Here is a 23,901-nt window from a genome sequence, read left to right as displayed (position 1 = left end):
AAATATAGCCGTGAAATGACTCTTTGTCTCTTAATAATTGTGTGGTGGACTACAAACGCCGATGATATATAGACGGAACTTGTATCTGAAGACAGTCGGTTCAGAGTTGTGATTTTACAATCAAAATTAGAAGATTTTGTCGTGACGTTGAAATGAATGGAACACCCCAAAATTGAGGTTGGGTGTTTACCTTTTATTTTCCACGATGAGTCACTACTGGGAATTCCAGACGTCAGTGAAACTCATTATAGGCAGTTGCGCAACTCGATATCCTCCTTTCTGGCGCAACGGTCGGATCATATTGGTAGGTTATTGTTCCTTGTATATCAGATAACTACATTTTCCACATAAAGTTCATGTTTTCGCTTCCTTTCCGCTAGTTTTTCTTCTTTAATGTCTTGGAGAACGCTTGGAAGACATACAGGGTACATACCCTGACAGACCCGTACTATAATGGTCGTATTATGACACTGCTATGTTACGAAAAGCGATCTTGTACGTTAGATTGACATCTTTGGCGGGGGGGGGGGGGGATTTAGTTGCTATGATATAATCGAAGAACAGGTTGTGTTGCCAGAGAGTTATTCTATTTGGTTACGCCTTTTTTTTTTAATCATATCCTCAATTCGCAGAAGCCGGATCCGGAACGGCTGGTTCGTTAACTAGAAAACTAAAAATTACTTGGCTAAGTGTGAAGTTAACTGTGAACAAGAAGTTGCATATAGTGTCATTGAGCCCACGCAAGAATTCTATCACTAATTTCCATGAGTTATGACTGCTAGCCGCAGTTTTGACCACAACGTCAGGACCACGGGAATTTGAGGCGTAATTCAACTGGTAAGTTCATGATATAGTTACAGAATCTGTGCCTTTAATATTTCTATTCTCAGTATAGGAAGGGATGATGAAATATCACAGTATTTTCTTTATTCCTATAACTTGTATACTTTTGTTTAGAAACGCACGTAGCAAAAGAAAGATACCGCGTGCGATCAATTAATCACCATACAGCGAAACTACGGTTACACCAAGGACATTATATAGTCTATATGATGTCCTTGGTCACACTGAATAAGTATCAAAATGTCTCGTATTATTCGAAAAGAATGCAATAGTAATGATAAGTCACTTTTATGTGTACTCTAGATCTCAGTTCTCACTTGTCAAAACGGGAACTACTATTGGTGTACTTTTTGGGCTGGACTATTCTGGAAAAAAACACGCACGTTAAAAACGCCTTGTGTGCTGCTATAAGGGTGCAAAGCAACGTTGTCGGTTGAAAAATAGTGTTATTTGTGTTTCAAATAGAAAACTGTAACCCATAAGTTCCACTACAGGGCGTACGTTTCCAGAACTCGTGGCGTATTTGGAAGGTAGCCAAGGTGAACCATTTACTGCCTGTCTCTCTAAAGAAAACAAAGAGATCGAAATGAACAATAAACAGAACTATGCAAATTTGCCGACAGTGTTAGCATTTAACCAATCAGCGCCTAAGTGGCGGGCTTGCCCATTGTCCTTTGGAAAAACCAGTGCGTCAGGGGATTCCCCGTTCCTTGCACTTTGTACCAACCACCAAGATGGCGTTCATATAAGGTGAGTCGTTCGTCTAAGGACTTCCTGGTGGCTTCAAACGACACACCGCCGCCAGTTCCACTTAAACAGGGACGCTCACGCATGTCTTTGTGAATCCAGGAGGTTCTGTGTTCAAAATGTACAAATTTTGTTGCTCCCTTGACTTGGTTGCTCCCGTGTGCTTTTCGTGACGCAGCAGAAATATGTTTGGCTACCGAAGAGTTCGTAATTTGATGACGAGTGGAATTCCCCTGAGGTTATATGTTGTCATGTCGCATTTCGATGTTTTTCTTTTGAATTTTCCAGCGCAACAGCTTACTAGCTTTGGAAACTACACTTGTTTTAATTACTTTTTTTCTCCAAGGAACATGAAAATGTGTTCTCAGAAGTTATTTCAGTGACCCGGATATATCGCTTGTTATCAATTTGATACCTTTGTTTTGAAGAAGCATGCCTGGACCTGCAAAGATCGATATATTGATACATAACTTTCCACAAATCAGTAGATATGTGAGACGATGGCGCAAAAAAACTCAATTTGAACCGTTGTTTTTTTTTTTAAGTCGGCTCATATGTAGTTATCATATTGCGTAACATAAATTAGGTTTTCTGTCATGTCTGTCAGCGTTCGGCGAAACTCAATTCTGGACAGACATTATCCATTACGTTTTGTCGTTAGTTATGGGTGATTGGACTTCGTTTTAAGTTTAAAGTTAAGTTAAGTTAAAATCCTCCCACAGGTTAAGGTGTATAGGGCGGTGCCCATCCCCGTTTCTGCCCATCCCCGTTTCATAGCCCTGGGCCACACTGTGGTGCAATCACTGCAGCAGGGGGCTAGTCCACTGGCAGTAAAGTGTGTTTAACTTCCATACTGTTTCATAAGTATGTACCATTTTTATAAAGTCTTTGGTATGACTCAATGCGCCTCTTGTCGAGAGGTGTCCTACCCGGGAGTTGAACTCGGGCCTTCACTTCTGGTTCCAATTAATCAGAACCAAATGTGGTAAGTAACAGAAGCGTAGACCACAACAACAATTGTGTTTACCACAAACGAGAAACACGGTCCACCGCTGAAAAATAATTACACACTTTTAGAACTTGAAGCGTATAAAAACGTCATTGGCAAGACGATCACCATGTGTATACATACGTCATATACGGTTACCGACATTGCTTGAGTTTTGTTGTGCCTAACAACACTTATGCTTTGGTCACATTTCCAATCCGGGGCCCGGTCGGGCAGCCTGTTGGAACGAAAAGTGTGATATAAAAGACAACTTAAGACACAAAACCTACAAAAATTATTCCTAACTATTTATTGTGTATTTTCTTGATATGCATTTTATATTTTTCGATTTTGGAAACAACCCGGGCGGGCCCCGGATTGGAAATGGGACCGAAGCATTACACGGGGCCGGTGATCCAGTTAAACGTTTATTTATCTAGCCATCTTTGCCAAACTCTCGCGAAGGAGACGCCAACTTGAAATCTTTTGGATCTTATCTGTTAAGTGAGTCTTGAGTGCACGTATATTGAAGGACTTCAGCCTAGGTCTAAAACTACGGAGGCGACAAATGCCGACAATAGTTGAGTTACAGTAAAGCCAGAGAACACTAGCTTTAAGGCCAAGATAAGACACTACGCACGAAGTCTTGGGCGACTTGTCAAAGAAAGTGAGCGAGGTTCAAGGAACGTACCACCTCGGGCTAAATATTGTGAAACATTTGACAACGGTATGTGAAATGACAGACACAACGACGAGGGGAGATTCTTGCACGAAAAAAGACATCAAACGAAATAAGCTCTTACAGTCAAATTAAAAACAAACAAACTTCGTTTTTGCCCTCTGATTACACCATTTAGGAATCGTCCCTTACAAGTTACACAACATGTATTGAGTACAATGTGGCTGCGTAGTCCGTTAAAGATCTGTATCATGATATCAGTTAAACGTTACAAACAGTTACAGTGTTATCGGTAGAACTTCCATCTTTGCACTAGCCTGGAAACCATATACCATCGGCGGCTCCCCGATATCTCTACGGCGCTGTGAGTGACCCCCGTCCGTCCAGAGAGCCTAGCCCGCTCCGGGTGTTAGTTTACGGCCTTGGATTAAATTACGTCGCCACGCGAAACTACGGCGGCTGCGAAACTCTATATGGCAGCTAAGAAGACAATCTGACAGAAACGGATCAATATAGTAGACTGGGCCCGGTAAACACACATAAGCCGACCCGTAGAGACTGGTGACCAGGCTATCTTTGCACCTGACACCTGGCCATGGTAACAGCGCCTCTTGCAGAGAAATGTCGTGACCTCTAAACATTTCGTTGCTTCTGAATACTTTGATTCGTGTAAAAGTGGTATTTTCAGCTATAGCGTCGTTCTTCTAGACATGCCTGTCTAAGTGTCCTTGTCTTAGAAACAGTGTATTATGTCGTATACTGTATTTGACTCAAACACGGTTTAGTGAACATGAACTATTAGCCAACAGCGACACCTATCGATTGAGATGATTAATTGTCTACACAACTCGGGTGTTTGAGTCAACAGCGAATTTTCGCTTTTTGGTTTCTCTCCTCTTGTACGATGCCCAGTTCAGTGAGATGACACACCTTCTTTCTTTTTATTGTTTTACTCTGCTACAACCGAGAAAGCACTCGGTGTTTCATGGTGACGTGGTAATGAGAAAATGACGTCATGCGCAGACTCATTGCGGTTTTTGAATGTGAAACCAGATTGGTTTCGGTGAGGGTACGCCACTTGCACAAACCACAGTGTGTTAACACCGAGTTTGCCGCATGCAACCCTATAGGTGCTTCCAAATCGGTAAGTATTGTAGTTCGAGGAAGAATATGCAATGCATGCTTGGTATATTTGACTAGAACGTCGTGGGTCGCAATAGCCTCTATTGGGGACGGACTATCATTTCCGTTTCCGGTACTTTTACGCCCCCTGCATATGGTAGCTGGCATAGAGACCGTCGTCTCAAGGTTTCGATGACTATTGCCCTAGCTACTACGTTCGTTCACATCAAAAATTAAGATTATAAGATAAATAGAGAAAAAATGTATTTCCTTTTAATCGCGGACGATCTTGTTCGTTATGACATGAAACTAGAAATATTGGTCGCCTCACGTTTTCAATTCACAATGAGCACAGTAATTGAACAACGAGACGTTGTTTCAGAGTATCTAAATGGATCTAGATTTCCAATGTCTTCCCCACATTAGCCTTGGTATGTCTAGAAATATAACCTTTGTGGAGTTTTGCGTCTACTTGTTGGAATAACCAGCAATTACACTGGGGCTCTGTAGAACAGTACATGTAACTGCTAGCCAATGTCTAAATCGCAAGCCAGTGTTGTCATTACTTCATTTCTTGGCTAACTGTCCTTCAAGCTAACTTCTTTATGTGTAGCCATACTTCAAATTCTTATCTGTTGTTCATAGATTTCAAACATAATGGGGCTCTGTAGAACAGTACATGTAACTGCTAGCCAATGTCTCGAACTAAATCGCAAGCCAGTGTTGTCATTACTTTATTTCTTGGCTAACTGTCCTTCAAGCTAACTTCTTCATGTGTAGCCATACTTCAAATTCTTATCTGTTGTTCATAGATTTCAAACATGGCTTGAAGAGTAACTTGTACCAAGGATATAAAACCTCCTTGCTTGTACATGGTAAACTGTCTCAGCCAGGCCTCCACTGATGTGCACTGTACGGCTGCCAGAAGCATACTGAAGCCTATAGTTTACATTATCCTGTATTTATATAGTTTTACTTGGGTCTTAAATGGGGGCAAATGCTTGTCTTGTTAAGAAAATAATCAGCCAACTCAGGGTCACGAATACTCTTGCACTTGAAGGATTGTCCACGCTGAACTTTCAACGCCCCCTCCAAAGCACCAAATGAACGTTCTCGCTACTCACTGCGTCGCTACTAAAACTATTTATCAACTTAATAAAGATACGTATATTCAACAGTATGGATGTTTTCAAAGCATTTATGCCTTAAACATGAAGGTGAACGCATATCTTCATTTATTTGTCATTGTCGAAATATTGAAACGGTAGACAATAGCACGCTTAAGGTACATGCCCACACCGAAACTTTCTTATTCAAGCTGTAGCAGTACAGTATCGCCTTGGTTCAGTTGGGTACCAAGGTGATCGCTTGACGTCAACGTTACGTCACTTGTTTTCTTCGCCCAGGTCGTTCACCCTTTTGTTATAAAGTAAGTGCCACTTGTGTGTAATTCACTTTGCGTAGATATAGATAATTTGAAGACAGCCACACCTCGAGCACGTCAAAGAATCCACTATACTTCTCGATAAGAAAGGAAAGGAAAGTGATCTCGAACCAGTTTAGCTCAAATGAACTCAATGAACAGATGAGCTGCTATATCTTCCACTGGTCGTGACAGAGAAGACAGACGCTATGTGCAGTATTTACAGGCTCATTGTACCATTGTTCCAAAATCATATCCAGTTGTTTGAGTAACTGCTTTTTTGGCGCATTGTACCGGGGAAATTCCCCTAGGTCTTTTCGACAAGCACAATGAACAGTGGACCACGGCTTAACGTCCCGTCCTAAGGACTGCGACCCTTTCCGATAGCGTGCGTGTCGGATGAGCGACACAGCCGGGATCGAACCCGGGGCTTCTAGTTCCAGAGGCAAGATCGCTAACCACTGGACCACGCACGCTACTTAAGAGAAAGAGTGCATGTCGGTGTGAGTGGGTCAAAAGCAAAATTGTCAGACTAGTTCGCTAACTGCACAAAACTAGTGTGTTCCGCCTTGTTGCGCTTTATATTCACCTGTAATAGTATAATGCGATATAAACAAACATACAATCACCTGCGTATGACGTCACGTGACGTTTTTGTGCTTTCACGTAGCTGACCTTGCCAAGATTACGTCAAAGCAATTTCCGGTCCTATCGCATGAAAACATTCTGCTTACTTTCCCAAAAGAGAGCTTGACGTTTTATTTCTTTCTGTACTGCGAAAGAACAAGACATCTTAGGTATCATCACTTGTGATTCTTCTCATTTTTTTGGTGAGTACACGTTGATTTGTGTGTGTTTTATTCTTGATAGTGAATGTTTCTTGTTTTGTGATAACAATGTGACAGGATTGTTAATTTGTCATTATGATCGTATTCACGATATGGTACTAACAGATAGAACTATTCTCTTGTTTTATTGTTCATGTAAAATAGCGGTTAGATTCTATTTTATTACTATCTTAGGTTTATAATTATTGTTAGGTTAACTGTAATTCTTGATTTGTTAACTGTAACTTAATTTTAGCTGATTTAACGGTCACTAGTCAACAGCTAAAATTTCATCATCGCAAATGTTTTGTCACTAATATTTGAAACTGTAATGTTTGTTCCCACCGTTAAAATTAAGTGCCGTGACATTTTCCCCAAACCGCAATATTTTCCTGTACTGTTTTCGTATGACTTCATAATTCGCTATATACGTACACGAACCCAGGCGTCTGAGTTGCGTATGTTCCGGTCAGTACGAATTGGCCGACAAACAATTTCCAATAACGATATAATAGGTGGAATTATTCAATTTCCTTGTAAACTTAACTTCGCGGTCGACGTAGAATGGATGTTTTCGTGGTGTTTTAAGTTCGCAGTTAAAACAGTTCTGTAGTACAGGAGTATACATTTAAACTTATATTCGCGCTGTTATGAATTCGCGGTGGAGCGGCCACCGCGAAATCCATGAAAAAAAAACCCATCGCAAGCATTTACACGTTGGAGTTGCCTTTAAAAGTTGGACCAGTACGTACGTCAAAGTCCGGTCGTGGTTCGGCTCGTCGGGTGCCTTCGTTACCCCTCGTGAGTCTTCGGAACGGCGCTCGGCAAATCGTGTAAAGAGCTATTTTACAGTCGGATACGTCTACTCATTCGTCACACGTCCCCAATATGTCATGAGAAATTCTCTCTTGAATGTCTTTCTCGGAAAATCTCGAATCAGGTCAACTTAATGAAGACCACGTTGTTTATTTGTAACTGACCCCCCCCCCCCCTGCTATCAAGGCGCGCGTTACAAAATGTGTTTCTGTTTACCATGTCTACGTGCAAAGACGCCCGTTTCATGCTTGACATTTGCAAACACACAAACTTCCGGGTTCACTCCAAGTCATTTCCTCATAGCTTCTGGTCATTCAACTTACCGCGGCGGATATTCTGTCCGACATGCAGTTTTCTGCGTAAGTGTCCGCAATGTAATTTCCCCCTCGCTTTTCTGTGTTCGTCAGTCATTTGGAAAGTTTCTTATTGCTAATACAGCTAGTTTATAAGCTGTTACGGTGTGATTCAGTGTACATATGGATCTGTGCCACTGTCCGACCGTGGAACTTCTCTCGCTCAGATTTATTTCAGTTTTCAAAACTATTCACGGATTTCAGTTTTCAAATCTCCACCGTAAGTGTTCCATTTCCTTCTTGCTCTTCCTTTTAAAATAGTCAGAATTAAAGAAGTTACTTTTTGGTGATAAGTCGTTTAGGAAAATTGCATTTTTATTTTGTGTGTGCTCTTTAACCCCCCCCCCCCTCCCAATAGCCAAGTCACCAGTCTCTACGGGTCGGCTTAGGTGTGTTTTACCGGGCTCAGTCTGCTATATCGACCCGTTTCTGTCAGATTGTCTTCTTAGCTGCCATATGGAGTTTCGCAGCCATCGCAGTTTCGCCGTCACTGTAGACGGCGACGTAATCTAATCCAAGGCCGTAAACCAACACCCCGAGCGGGCTAAGCTCTCTGGGCGGGCGGGGGTCACTCACTGCGCCGTAGAGATATCGAGGAGCCGCCGATGGTATGGTTTCCAGGCTACTCTCCCAAGGGACCGTCGGACTTGCTGAACTCCACGTTTTTTTTACTGCACAAAGGTTTAATTTTGTCAGTCCTGGTTGGAAAATATTATTCATTATGACACTGACTACCCGCTGTGTTGGGTTCCAACGTCACCGATATTAACTCTTTCATCATTTTCAATAGAACAAAACGACGCCGAGTATCATAACAACAATATCAGGAAGTTTCCTTGTGCATTTATGTGGGGAAACTGGAACATTTCTATTTGTGTATTTGGGACACTTTCGAAAATATTGGAACTTCGGTAAACTACTGTGTGGTGGAGGCAAGCATTTGTGTCTCCGCTTGTTTCAGCATTGTACTGCAGTCAAGCAAAACGACCTTGCAATTGACCTTGAAGGGACATTGTTGCAATGTTACGTTGTTTATTTGTATCGCTGGAATTAAAAGCGTACTTCCGACTTAGGTAGCTAATTACGTTGAGACGCTACCGTACGTTATGTAGAGCACAAAAGTTCTGTCGTTTGGATGCTCTGTCCACGAATTCTGACGAGGAAACCCGAAGAATATATCGGTATCAATAATGAATGCCACCCCAACCGAGCTCGCTCATACCGGTCTTTGTGCTTACAGTATACTGTATGCAATCAAGCAGATGCTAGGGTAGAAAATCATATTCACGGTTTTCCGGCCTGCCGGGCTTCTCTGACATACACTTCTCAAACATCTGCTGACACTCGGGACGCAGAGAGGAGCCATTCTCTTAAAAAATGTTGTTTCCTTGGAGTGAAGGACTGTCAGAAAACCCGGCCGGTCACAAAACGTTACGATCTTCCGACACTATTTCTGGAGGTTAGCTCTGGACAATAAGTATCTGGAGCATCCTTCAGGATATACTTCAGGTTATATGTGTATGTTTATTTATTTATTTATTTATTGGTTCAGCATGTTTATGCCAGGGTTGCCCAACTAGCCGGACGCTATTACTAAGGGCGAACCCATGTGCGGTCATAGGACTGTAGGTTTTGGATCATTTTCACACCGGGTCATGCCCCTACTCTTTTTCGAAAGGTGTGATTTTTTTTTTACGTGAGCGGGGTGTGGCTCTCCCCAAACACGGGACCTCCATTCAACGTCCTATCCGAGGGACGTCCCTAACCCGAGATGAGCTAGGTACTCATTTACACCTGAATGAAGTGAGGAAAGTCGTGTTAAGTGCCTTTCCCAAGGGCACAACGTCGGGGCGCATGTCCAGACATGTCTGGGGGCAGCCCGGGTTCGAACTCTGGTCCCCTTGTTTGACAGTCGAATGTTCGCCACACGACGCCACTATGTGTTTGTTTCTTATTACAGACCCGCCTTATGTGCCGTGAGACCGCCGGTCTCCTAGTGCCACTACCTGAGTAGAAAAAAATGGACAACGAAAACGATGAAGATGAGACTGTTGATGTTGCAGTCCAAGGCGGGAGCGTCGAGATCTCTCAAGAAGTCGAGAAGCTACGTCAAGAAAACGAAAAACTTCGGCAGGAAAACGAAGACTGTAGATCCAGGTTGCAAGGATTGCAGACTGTAGGTAAGGGTAAGATTTATTTTGTCATGGTTTATGCCAGGATTATTCAGAAACAAAAAATCAATCAATTTCTGTGTTTGAATATTTGGTATAATTCCTGTCGGATTCATTGCATGCGCCGTTCCGTAAAGGGGTTCTTCTGGACGAATCACGTCACGAGAATGAAACCCTCCGCGACCAGGTGACCGAGTTATCGACCAAACTTTCCCTTCAAACGACAGAGTCATCCGACCAAAGCAAGGAGACAACAACTACCCCGTCAGAGAGCCCGCAGGAAAAGAAGGGATCTGACCTGAACGAAAACGTCCTCGTCTCGCTCGACGAACCTGTCAATCAAACTGAAGGGAATGGCGAAAACGACCTATCTATGAGTGGCATGATGTCAGTTGAAGAATCCTTGAGGAATCTGGAGGAAGAACAGGTCTGTTTTCATAGATTTGTTAGAACTTGTAAACAAACTGTACTGTTCCAAGAAGGTCTGTTTACTGGCAGGCTATCTTTAGACTTTGCCGTAATCGAGGAAGGAGGAAGAGGAAGTAAAATATATGACTCCTTGTTTTTTCAGCTCTCGTAGCGAACCTAATTGCAGCATGATATTTGCCCAGCGGTTCTCGAAATAGCCGTGTTTATTTGAATTCTCGCTGCGTTGCTACGGTAGAAAAACTATGCTCTCCAATATTGCAATTTTGCTCTACTGGAAAATCAATTGAAGCCTAAGCGTAGGGTAAACTTAAGCTTAGGCCATGCTTATTCTATTGTATGGATGTCATCCTCTAGAAAATCCAAAACCGATGCAAGTGTGCAAAAAAAAAGTTTGGCAAAAAAAATGAAATCTAAGTGGTCAGGAAGGTTGGACAAATGACTAAACACACAAAGTATGATATACCGAACGGTCAATAGATTACTCCGTTTGTGTTCTTTCACATGTTCTTCTTTGACTTTGGAATTGACTTCGGCAGTCTACGACATTAGTATCCGTTTCCGATACATTTTTGCAATTTGAGGCATGTATTTGCTCATTTTGTTCGATTTATAGTATGGCGGAAAAACCTTTTGGAGACGGACGAAAATTGATGTGCGCGCGGATGTCATCCATGTAATTGAATCAACATGGCCTTGAATCGAAATGGTTGATATGCCGTTTAGCAAGAGTTAAAAGATCATGAATGATTTGTGCTACATATACTTCAGGTTTCCTATGTTAGTTAAGCGATTACGGGGTCTTTTTACAAATATGAATTGGTATTGAATTTTTCTTTTTATTTCAGTTGAATGTGTGATAGTTATGTGCCAATTTGTTAAAAATAGAGAGAACGCTAGCGGACCCCAAAAACACCCCAAAAATCGACTCTGTGACGTCACAATTCAAGATGGCGGCCACCACACATGCCAACGGATCCAACAAAGGTTTTGCTACGCCAACCTGTAACTAGCCTTACAGATATTGTCTTACCGGTATTTCTCGTTCCCATAGCCCTTGCCAACGGAGTGGAACAATATGCCAGTGTCAGGCGAGCCCTTGTCCAATCACGCCCAGCGACTGGAGGCCGCACTGCACGATGACGGCGGCCCGAGGAAGTCCACCGAGATGGCCGCCGAAATGGCGCGATTCGGCTCCAGGGTTCTACAGATGGAGAAAAAATACAACATTCAATCGGTGTGTATTGCGGACATCACGAATCCCATTGTAATTGTATGTTTCATTCATATTAAATATCATATCATATCGCTGTCATTTTCCCAAGAACTACACATGATTTCATTCATGTTAAAGTTAAAGTTAAAGTCCTCCCCGCACCAGCAGACGATGCATAAGGCGGCGCCCATATCCGTTTCGGCAGCACTGGGCCACACAACTTTGTCACTACAGCAGGGGGCCACTAGTAGTATATGTGTGTTTCATTCATATACTATAGTTCATATCATATAAGCTGGTGTGTTACGCCGAAGGGCGGTTATACTGGCTATATAGATATAGATACTCATATTCGGTGTGCAAACGTACCAAGAGTGTGTTATAAGCCTAAAACATGTTTTCTTGGCATAACATATTGAGATAGTGTTGGCACAGTTAGACATGAGCAGCTGCCGACAATAAATATACACTAAAAGTAAGGGCCCTGTCACACTTGTGCGTATATTCAAGTGCACATGAGTTCCGCAGTATCATTTTTTTGGTTTAAGTAAATTTTGCGGGGAGGAATTTGTTTTCTTCTTTGACCCACCGTAGAGCAGTCTGGTTATCAAACCAAAGAAATTTCTTCTTCAGCTGCAAACTTAACCTAAACAAAGAGTATGTGTATACGCGTCGCGATCTCGCTGCGACCTAAAGTGGATTTGTCCAACCTTTGACTTCATAATCGGAACATTATGGAAAATGTTAGAGTATGACTGAAAAGACAACAAAACATACAAAACGTAAAAAAATATTTTTGTATCTATGAAATTTGTTTCGCGACTCGTCAAATTTTAGGTCGCAGTGCGACCGTAGCGACGTCGCCGCCCTAGACCTAGGGGAATGCGGGCGTAATGAGACGGCATTGTGGCCATACGTATACAATACAGCTAAATAGCACAGGACAGGTATAGTATGATGTGTTGCTTGATGTGTTGACTGTTTTGCATTACCACCACAGGTTCTGGTTAGAGATCTGACGACAGAAAACGAAGATCTGAAGAAGAAACTTACAGACGGACTACAGGAGAAGAATGACATCATACGTACCTTACAGTAAGTCTGTAGTGTCAGAGCACTCACCATACGTACCTTACAGTAAGTCTAGAATGTCAGAACACTCACCATACTTACCTTACAGTAAGTCTGTAATGTCAGAACACTCATCATACTTACCTTACAGTAAGTCTGTAATGTCAGAACACTTACCATTACGTACCTTACAGTAAATCTAAACATGTCCACACAAGATACATGTATATGCTTACAAACCGCGCATGCGCACTCCCACCGTGTCACTCGAGTTCAGTGTCTCCTAGCATTGCTAATTATAAGTCCCAGGGGCGTCTGGGATATATTTAGAAATGTCCTTTTTTGCTGATGACATTTGCGTCCTTTGAAACAATCACAACAATATTGCAAGTGTTTTACCGCATAGTAGAACTACGTGAGAGAAAGAATCTTATCCGTTTTTTTTTTATATATAGAAAGATCTAGAATGTTGCTAGCCGCTCTTTGATAATGTCAAAGTTAAATGACCGACTAATTGCGGTTTGAGTCATCTCCCTAGGCCCTGCGGTGGACGTGGCTGGCCGCGCTGTCGCCTATTGTCTGTTTTGACATCGCAACCTTAAGTCCATTGTGTTCAGCCAATTTTCATCGTACGAGGAAACTAATTAAGAGTAAAACGCGACAGAAAAATGTCTGGTTCACATGAAAAATCTAAGAATATCACTTCCCTTGGAATAATTATACTGGGTTGGTCAGTATGTTTTTGGTGTCTTTTTGAGAAGGTCGAAGTCAAGCAAGGCTCCGATGGGTTTACGGTAATGTGTTAACCTGCTTTGTTCTGCTTCAAAACTGTACATAATCTAAACCATAAATCGCAAAGTTAATGTTTCATCCGTGGGAAATGTTCGTAACTTCTGATTCTTATTTCAGTTATTGTGTCAATTAGCCCTCACTCTCAGTGAGTCGAGGTTGTGTCATTAGAGGTGGCGGCACGAAATTTTGTATGCGGGGGCGAACTATTTGAAATCTAGACCCTCTGAAATGCTATTTCCTGCATTCTGAGGGGCAAATTTTGCTGGTAAAGAAATCTAAGTTTAATGACATCTCTATATGTGAAAAAACACACAGAAGGATTTCAGCTTGAGCTTTGGGGAACGACGCCCTCCCGACATATATTTTTTCCGCTGGAGCGCGACATAGAAAATTGTAAATTTTTGACCTATTGAAATGCTGTTTCCTGAATTTTGAGGGGCAAATTCTGCTTATAAAGTAAGCTAAGTTTAATGGCATCTCTATATGTAAAAAAAATACAGAAGCCGCCCCACCTGTGCCTCCGCCACTGGTCAGGCATGATGTTTCTGACTAAGAGAAGCTGTTTCAATATTATTCATGTAACCCGTAACATTAAAATGAAACCCAGGTATTGTTGTGTGGTGGCAAATCAAATGTGTAAAAGAAGTTACATGTTTACTGGACGTACGTTTGGCATGAAGTGACCATTAAATCAACAACACAGCGTGGCTTGTTGTAGCTTACGATTCCACCCCCCCCCCTTTCCTACAGAAACCATGTAGATGACCTGCAGGTAAAGCTCACAGCCCAGGAGGACCAGCGAGGCGCTGCTGTCGAAACAACCCAGCCAGTTTCCAAACAAGTGAGTCAACCTGTTGATAAAGATGTCTGTATATTCGATAAACACCCCAGTGAAGGATATGATCGACAGTTAAGTTAAAAGTTAGTTAAAATCCTCCCACACCATAAGGTGTATAGGGCGGTGCCCATCTCCGTTTCATAGCCCTTGGCCACACTGTGGTGCAATCACTGGCAGTTGAGTGTGTTTAACTTCCATACTGTTTCAGAAGTATGTACATTTTTATAAAGTATTTGGTATGACTCAATGCGCCTCTTGTCCAGAGGTGTCCTACCCGGGTCTTCTGGTCCAAGTAATTTGAACCAGATGTGGCGAGTGACAGAAGCGCAGACCACTACACCACAGGGATACCCCCAATGATCGACAGTGTTTCATTTAAATGAGTGAAAAGTACATCTAAGATACAGAATTACTTCATGAAGGCTAAATGTTAAACCACAGAAGTGTGATTGATAGGACGGATCAATTATAAGTTCGCGTTCACCACATAACAGCTACAAGTTTGTCGAAGGACAAAAATGAAGGGTTTTTATAGCTTCTTGTTTACTTTCCTTGATGCAGAATGAGGAAAAGCAACAATCTACTGACAAGGAAATCTCTAACCTGAAGACAAAGGTTGAGGAGCTACAGAGACAGAAGAAAGAGGTAAGCAGAACAACAATGTATAGTCTTAGCGATCACTCTACAAAATAAGTTTAAAAGAAGGCACAACAGTTTTACTGCACTTAGGACAAGGTCACATACCAGGGGGCCAACATCGACATTGACCTTTGTCTTCCCAACACTTACCCACATACCAAATATAATCACAATATCCAGAGGTTCTAAAGCTATGCTGACCACAAATATGCGGAAACATGAACAGACACATGCGCACCAAAAACAATACCCCGATTTTTCACTGAGGGGATAAAAACTGAGGGAATCAAATCCTTATAAAATGATGTGCCACGTTAAGATTTGTATTACAGTGGAAAGTAAACCAATACCACTGTAAAATGTAAAATGTTATAGTAGCATTCTGATGGTTATTCTTTCTTTATACTTAGGAGTTGTATCTCATTTATTTTTGTAGAGGAAGAATTCTCGAATCTTATATTGGTTGGCTTGGTTTCTACCCAGCCGCTATTACATGTCAATGACAGTCAGACAACGTAGTTATCACGCTTTTCCAAGATAACAACTATTTGAACTAAAGAGATATAAATAGCCAAATCTAACCCTTTACGCTTCAGATCATCGATGTGAACAAACAGTGGGACGTGCAGTATCGTTCCATGAAGGGGAGTTTGGAGGAAAAGCTGGAAGAAGCTCAAAAACAAATCGCAGAGTACCGCAGCCAGGAAGACAAGAGGCAGAGAGACATTGACAAGATGCTACTATCGGCTAAGAAAAGGATTGATGCTGAACAGGTAATGTTACATTGTTCTGCAATATGTATAAAGACGGAGAAGGAAAAATCAGGGGAATGCAAACGGAACGAATCGCCTGCAAACTTTCTGTAAGATTAAGCGAGCTTATGAGTTATCCTGTGCATCAATAAAGTCACAGTTCATCACAGGTTTGCGTAGCAAAACCTTTGTTGAATCCGTTGGCTTGTGTGGTGGACGCCATCTTGAATTGTGACGAATTGTGACGTCACAGGGTCGCTTTGTTGGATGTGACCATTTTATTGGGAGGGGTGTTTTTTTTGGATCGCTAATGTTGGGTGTGACCATTTTGAGGGAGGGTTGTTTTTTCTTGCAAGTTTCCAAGCAGATGTTCTGAGGAAAAATCATAGCGTTCTCTTTGTTAAAAACAAATCAGCACCCAACTATCGGCACACATTCAACTCAAACAAAAAGAAAAATTCAATACTACTTCATATATATAGAAATACTCCGTAATCGTTAAATCAACATAGCAAACCTGAAGTATATGTAGCGCAAATACTTAACTCTAGTTGGATTATAGTTCTTCGTTAACACTAAAAAGCATTTATGATTACCTACCAACGTTTTGGTAGTCCGTCAGCTAGACTCCGCTGTCACGGTTAGGACCGCATTCTTCTAGCTAAAGCACGACCTAGTAGTGAGAGGTCTGTCTACTAGTAGTCATTATTGCCCTGAGAAAAGCAGCGGACGAACTATACCGAAACGTTGCAGCTAATTAATTTTGATTGAGTTACAAAGAACCATATGATCCATTTCTGTACCATCCCGATGAAGCTACATTGTATTTTCGGAGTCACTCTCTATTGCGGCCAGTTGTGTAGTCTAGGTAAAGTAGAAGACGTAGTACATTTTATCTTAGACTTTCCTTCGTACGATAGTGATAGAATAATTATTTTCAGTGATGTGTTAAGTATATTCCCCTACTTCAGATACCTGAAAAGTAGAGAGAAATTTATATTTCTTACAGCCTTCGATAAACCAACTCTAACTAATCACACAGCCTTCTACATTTATACAATTACCAAGAAGCGAGAGGAAGTCGAAAGTACTATAGTATGCTAGATGTTTATATACAGTAATACTCATGAATATGTATATAGTTGTTAATATGTGACCTGTGCTTAGCCCAGTGGGGCAAATATGTACAATAAAGGTCTTCTTCATTGAGTGGTACAATTTAAACATTACAACTGGACAAAATACGATAAAAATCGGACGTTTCGGGCGTCCATCTGACTGCCCTTTTTCAAATTTACCTACGGATGCGTCAAGAATGTTCCTAAGTTCTAAATAAACAAAAGGTAACGACTAGGGCATTCTAAAATATGTTCTAAATAAACAAAAGGTGACGGATAAGATGTTCGTTCTACAATACAAGAAGATAAGTCAAAGCGGCTTGAAAAGACATAAAATTACAAAAGCAGACCTATATTAGATACATTAAATACGTTGTAGAGCATTATCCCAAGTACTAGAAAGTTCAATCCGTAGGCCCCCTTTCCGGTTAAGCGACGGTCGATGAATCCGTTCATATACTGCTTCCTTGACACCACGCTCAAGGTTACATTATTACATTAGGTTAATTCATTGTTTGTAATTCTAGGAGGCGAGAGAGCGGGCAGTACAGGACCATCAGCAGGAGAAGCAGCGCGGAGACACCCTGTCGGCCCGGGTGACTCTCCTGGAGAACCAGATCACGGACATGATGCGACAGCGGGGCAACCTGGAGGCAGAGATCAGGAGACTGAATGGGGTACGTACATACATCAACACATACTGTTAGCTTATCTATCCACTCATCCACTTAGTACCGTGCGTAGTCCAGTGGTTAGCGATCCTGCCACTGGAACTAGAAGCCCCGGGTTCGATCCCGGCTGTGTCGCTCACCCGACATGCATGCTACCGGAAGGGGTCGCAGTCCTAAAGCCCCCGTCACAAATAAGAAATTTAGATCGGCCGACGTGAAATGTGAATATTTGGCCGAAGTACGGCCGACGTCCTGTCGATTACGCGGGCTTCGGGCGTTTTTTAGAAATCAAAGTTGATCCAAATATTGGCCTTTTACCAGGTTAGTCGATTATGACTTCCTCCATGTCCAAGAGATGGTACCATCTCATGGGGGATTTTTAGTTTTAAGTGTTCGATGGATGTACCCAAGATTTTCATTGGAAAATACGGTCGACGCTCGGGCGATTTTGAAATTCGGCGAGCTTCGGGCGATCTACAAATTCGGCCGACGCTCGCATGAATTGTGACGCCGGCTTTAGGACGGGACGTTAAGCCGTGGTCCAGCGTTCATTCTAGATCTGCTTGTCTAAAAGAGCTAGGGGAATTTTCCGGTGCAATGAACCTGTAAATACTGTACATAGCGTCTGTCTTCTCTGTCACGACCAGTGGAAGATTAGCTCATCTGTTTATTGAGTTCATTTAAGCTAAACTGGTTCGAGATCACTTTCCCTTCCTTTCGCCGTTTCTGGTACATAAAGTGACAAAGTCCCTACATCTGTAGCAAACTTGTAACTTTAACAATTCTAAAAAAGTTGTTACAATATTCATCCTAACAAAGTTGTAACAATTCTAACAAACTTGTAATAGTTCTTCACATTTGTAATAGAAATGTAAGATTTAAAGCCTGGTTTATGTGAGGGTGCATTATTTACACAAGTCCTCGACGATAAGTGATGGTATTAAATGTGTCCTTATTTTAGATATACCATTGGTTGATTAAGTGTCTAATGAGAGTTGGCATCAGGCACACTTAGGATAATGACTTCACTTTTAATTTCAATACAATAGAATTCGTCTTCCATTGCCTCCATAAAAAGAAGTCAAACCCAGCTTGTTAAGATATAGCCAACAGTCGTATTAAGTATTAGTAGCCTATTGTTACAACAAAGTCAGTCACAGTTCACTGACACATGTATCTACCATGTATTTGCAATTAGCCCACGGGTATGAACTTGCAATAAAGCTTTATTTCAATATCAAGGCACTCGGTGAGGCTCCCAGTATGGCGATAAGAACTCCCCCGTACCAGGCGGCAGAGCATCAACAGTCGGCCCCACGCCAGAGTCAACCCCCTTCACACAACACTCAGCCCGGCAGCGGCTCGCTGGACTCGCGGACGGAGATCGAGGTTCTTCGGGCGCAGGTGGCGACCTACCGCGAGGACTTCGAGACGGAGAGGGGGGACCGGGAGAGAATTCAGGGGGAGAAGGAGACCCTGAGAGACGAAATGGTGGCTTTGAGGCTACAGGTGGACTACCTGTCTCAACAGGTGAGATTCTATCTAAGACTTCTCACAATATTACTTAGACTTTTCTTACTATCTCATTGAAAATATAACATTACGTCCATGTACATGTGATATTGCATAACGTAAAATAAAGTGAAATATTGAAGAATCCGATGCTTTTATTACAGATCGTATGAGATCAGTATATTGATAGTCTCATGCATTCTTTCTTTTATATAACACCAAATCTGTATCATATGTTCTATGTTTGATTTGTACAGCTTCGGGTGTACGAGGAAGACTTCAATCGTGAACGCCGACAGAAAGAGCGTCTTGAACGTGAACTAAGACGGAGACCTATGGTGAGCCTTTAGAACTTGTCAGAGAAATTGTTATACTAGGTGATAATCCTTACTGTGTACAAATAGGTATATACATAAAAGAATGTTTGGATATTAGAACAAGCAATGTATAAGTATACGACACGATAAATTTCGATATTTTGCTCTATCGGCATATGATTGTGTGTAATCAAGCTCATTTGTATGCACCTATTCGTTTGTATGTATGTTTGTATGTATAGATGTAGTAGACCTAGCTTACGAAAGTCGCTGTACTTTTGTTGTGTCAATAGAGATTGTACTATGATAGTAAAGAGGATGAGAGGGTAAGTGATTGCTTGAGTGAATTAGTGAGTGAGCGAATGAGTGAGTGAGTGAGTGAGTGAGTAAAGTAGACCATGTGCGACTTCTTCTAAGGATCCCACCAGGCAACCATCTCTGTAAAAGCACAGTAAAAACACTGGGTGTCCCTGTGGTGTAGTGGTCTGCGCTACTGTTACTAGCCACATCTGGTTCAAATTACTTGGACCAGAAGGACACCTCTGGACAAGAGGCACATTGAGTCATACCAAAGACTTTATTAAACTGGTACATACTTATGAAACAGTATGGAAGTTAAACACACCCCACTGTCAGTGGACTAGCCCCCTGCTGCAGTGATTGCACCACAGTGTGGCCCAGGGCTATAAAACGGAGATGGGCACCACCCTATACACCTTATGGTATGGGAGGATATTAACTTTTAACTAACAGTAAAAGCACTAAGTAAACGTATACCCGCCAGGGTGCTGAGGAGCCCGTACCTTACAACGCCGGTCCTCGGCAGGAGGAGTATGTCCAGCCGCCGCCAGCCCAGTACTACCCGCCTCCTCCACCGTACCGGGAACAGCCTCCTCCTCACTACCAGCACTACTACCGACACGACCGACCAAACGCTGCCGAGATCCAGCAGAGGGAACTCAGCCGATATCAACAGGTACCAGACGATATACTTTATAATCACATAGCCAGATGGCGTCGACCAATCAGAAGCCTCCATTGCCCATGTGTAATGACGCCATAACACACCCTTTAGACCATTCCATTATGTAGAGGGGGAGGTTATATTTTTTGTTAACATTCGTATAATGCATTCGTATAATGCTTCGCTCACTCTATGGTTTCATTCGGTGGTTATAGCACATGGCCAGGTGTTATAACACCATATACACCTCGGGGCGGGTTATTAACCCTTAACTAACATATTACTGCTGGGTTGTTGAATATTGGAGGAAAGTATGCATTAACTACTTTCTTAAATCTCAATCCGCAAAGCCTGGACTTGCTCGTAGTCTGTTTCAAATAACTATCAAGTCATATTAACATATTTGCCATCATAGCAACATATAATTGTACAGATGCATTATCTAACGCTTAACCACAAAAACATAGGGGGGTTGGGGGGGACAAGTTTAGGAGAAAACATAGAACAAAACTGGAATTTCTAGGAAGAATCAATATCAAATGCTTGTTTTGATATTACGAATGTAAGACTGATGGTAAAAAATGGTTCGTAGCCACTGGAAAAGATGAGTTAAAATGAAAATAAAACATAAATACATACAATGTAGTTTATCAATCATTACTATTTCCTTAATCATATGTTACTTACATGCTATCCTGTTTCATTGGCTAATTGCCTGATGCAAATGAATGGATGAAAATGATTTTGTCATGATCTTTCACTTTATTATGGACTGTCCAACTTATGCTGATGACCGACAAAAATTGTTACAAACTACTGTATGTACGTCCGACACAATATTACCACCTTGACTTACTTGACTTTATTACCACCTACCAGGACAGAGATATTCAATATGATATTATCATGCCCCGTTCATATATCCACCTATGTAGCAAAATGTGTAACTCTGTGCAAAAACGAAACAATATTATACATTCCTGACACAGCATACTGTTACCAACATACTGTTCAAGAGCATTAGCATGTACATTATTCTATAGATCATTTCTACTCTTAGTCATGTGTTAGACTAGTTCTTTACATTTGTTAACTATTAGCAATAGTTCAACCCTCATGTGCGTTGCACATTGCATCATAGTCGCGCAATAAAGTTCATCTTCTTCTTCTGTGTTACAGCGTGGGCGCCTAACACCCCGCGGGGCAGGTTACCAACCCGGACGGTTCGCCTCTCATGTCATCCAGAGGACTCTCCCTACTGACGTGGAGCATGACTGTGTGGACGGGCTGTTCAACCAAAACGTGGGAGACTGTCCAAGGTAAATTTCAAACAACTGTCATCACCACCACTGCTTAATGTCATTGGGTCAAAAGTAATAAAAAAATCCAAGTATTAGGTTCGCCACATACTGTAGCAACATATATTTCAACACATAGTAGCAATATGTATTGCCTTCCTTTAGAAGAAATATGAGCTAGATGATTACTTACTTAGACTTAGATCCTCCCGTGTCAAGTGGCACATCGGGCAGCAAGCTTCCTCCATTCAGTGCGGTTTTGGGCTAGGACTTCTGCTCCTTTCATGGTAATCCCCAGTTGGTCAAGGTCCTTCTGCAACAGTTCCATTTAGATTTATATAACTTGACATTTGCAACAATAGAAACACAAAGCACGGAATTAAGGAAAGGGGAAGATCATGGACACATTGCTAAGAATGCACTATGCTAAGCAAACATAGAGATTTTAGATAACGTCTTACTTGCTTTAACAGACATTTGAAGTATTTACTTTCGTTTCATCTCTAGGTGTCAGCGATTGTTTGACAACCAAAGGGACCTCCAAGACCACATTCAACGCTGTATCACTTAACAGTGGTGTACAAGACAGACACACTGACACGAGCAACTTGAACTTCGACGACCAGATAGACATTTCCCAAGTAGTGTCCAATCAAATGTGATTATTCGCAGGTCTCATCAACAAACTGTCATTGGAAGATTCCTAAATAATCACATTTTCTCTAGATTACTTGGGAAATGTTTGAAGGCTTCTTCAGTCGAACGCTACCTCCTATACGGACTAAACTGTGGAGTGTCAACATCTGATCAAGTGATAACAAAGATAGTCTATTGGCAGCATGTGCATTGGGGGAAAACGATAGCAAATGACTGAAGAAGAAGTTTTATTGAAGTTTAAGTTGCTCTTGGGTGCAGGTTGTCCACCTGTGTTGGGCCAGTTTGGACACAGGCACACAGGCTGATGGTGTCAACGCCGTGGTTTGGCCATATCTTATCCAAGGCCAATGTCTGGTCGGTTATCGCTCGCTCTCATTTAAATGTACACGTCTTGTAACTTCCGCTACCGTTTGAAGTAAGACGTTCAAGACATTAGAATATGCCACATATGAGGTGCCAAACTGTCGTTTTTTATAACGACTTAAAACTTTTCTGACTTTTAAAAACGACAGTTTGTCACCTTATATGTGGCATATCTTAATGTCACTAATGTCTTACTTCAATCGGTAACGGAAGTGACAAAATTTGTACATTTAAATGAGAAAGTACGAGCGTTATAAGGCCGTGGCACAAGCTTAAGTGTGGCTTGATTGTGCCAAAGTCCGTGGGTTTGGGCTGGCCAAGCTGGAAATGGCGGTATATGTATGAATCTGCGACTGAAGATCGTAGCAAGTCCCAAATAAAAGATGTGACAGAACGACGAAGACAAACAATTACTGTCAAAATAGAATTAGAACAACAATATGGAATAAAGTTCATTATTACTTAGGCCCAATTTACACTTTCCTTTTAACTGTAGTACTACACATGGTAGTTTACTACAGTAGTAGACTACCATGTGTAGTACTACAGTTTCATCGAACAAGTGTAAATTGGGCCTAAGTCGATCTACTCTGTACAAAAGGATGTAGCTCGTAGCAACAAAAGAAACATTCTCAAACGCATACAATAGTAGTTTTGTGAGATGATAAAAAGGAATGAGCTTAACTGCAACACAATGATATGAATATATATTACGGAACCAGGACCCAACGAGAAGGGACACCTGCCTCTAGTTGTCTGAACAAATGAATTATGAACAAAAACAATTGTTTTTATTTTCTTCTATGCTTTTTCATAATTATATAGGTCGTGTTTGTTTCTCCTTACCAATTGGCTAAAATACATATATAACCATGTGTATCAATGTTTTAAAAGGTCTTTACATGTATATGCTGTCAACCTTGTTTCTCTCGATATTGCAGCAGACATGGGTGGAACGTAGTAATATTGCTTATATCTTAATAACTTAATGTAGTATTACAGTCTCTATGCGGCGATTTCTTTGTATCGGAAATGCCTATTTTTAAACATTTTGTGAAATACCAATGTCTAGCAAATAAATAGCTACATGTACTCTGTCTGTCTGTAACGTTTCTATACCAATGTCTAGCAAATAAACAGCTACTCTGTCAGTCCATAACGTTTCTATACCAATGTCTAGCAAATAAGCAGCTACTCTGTCCGTCTGTAACGTTTCTATACCAATTAATGTCTAGCAAATACACAGCTACTTTGTGCTGACGAGTTCGTCTGCTTGTGTCCTAGCGATTGTATTGAAG

At 41.6% G+C, this 23,901-nt stretch overlaps 1 protein-coding gene across 1 annotated transcript; it reads left to right on the top strand.

Annotated features, from left to right (window-relative positions):
* The first annotated feature begins 1,544 nt into the window (after window positions 1-1,544).
* On the top strand, window positions 1,545-23,754 carry LOC136448597 (TNFAIP3-interacting protein 1-like). Its single transcript, XM_066448236.1, has 14 exons — window positions 1,545-1,593; window positions 9,759-9,978; window positions 10,197-10,396; window positions 11,450-11,632; window positions 12,612-12,706; window positions 14,225-14,315; window positions 14,874-14,957; window positions 15,548-15,724; window positions 17,349-17,498; window positions 18,735-19,022; window positions 19,262-19,342; window positions 20,106-20,297; window positions 21,465-21,604; window positions 22,091-23,754. Exons 2-14 carry the CDS (start codon window positions 9,819-9,821, stop codon window positions 22,152-22,154), a joined length of 1,905 nt encoding a protein of 634 aa, XP_066304333.1. The 5' UTR covers window positions 1,545-1,593; window positions 9,759-9,818; the 3' UTR covers window positions 22,155-23,754.
* The last annotated feature ends 147 nt before the right edge of the window (window positions 23,755-23,901 follow it).

The sequence above is a fragment of the Branchiostoma lanceolatum genome, chromosome 14, assembly GCF_035083965.1.
Source record: "Branchiostoma lanceolatum isolate klBraLanc5 chromosome 14, klBraLanc5.hap2, whole genome shotgun sequence".
In the NCBI taxonomy this organism is placed as follows: Eukaryota; Metazoa; Chordata; class Leptocardii; order Amphioxiformes; family Branchiostomatidae; genus Branchiostoma; species Branchiostoma lanceolatum.
The sequence above is the reverse complement of the archived record's forward strand: the minus strand, read 5'-3'. Positions and strand labels throughout refer to the sequence as shown.

Bases quoted from the DNA above. Each gene is read 5' to 3' on its own strand.
- LOC136448597 (XM_066448236.1), top strand. From the start codon at position 9,819: ATGGACAACGAAAACGATGAAGATGAGACTGTTGATGTTGCAGTCCAA. The intron at 11,633-12,611 runs GTGTGTATTGCG...TTACCACCACAG, and splicing joins AAAAATACAACATTCAATCG to GTTCTGGTTAGAGATCTGAC. The intron at 12,707-14,224 runs GTAAGTCTGTAG...CCTTTCCTACAG, and splicing joins GACATCATACGTACCTTACA to AAACCATGTAGATGACCTGC.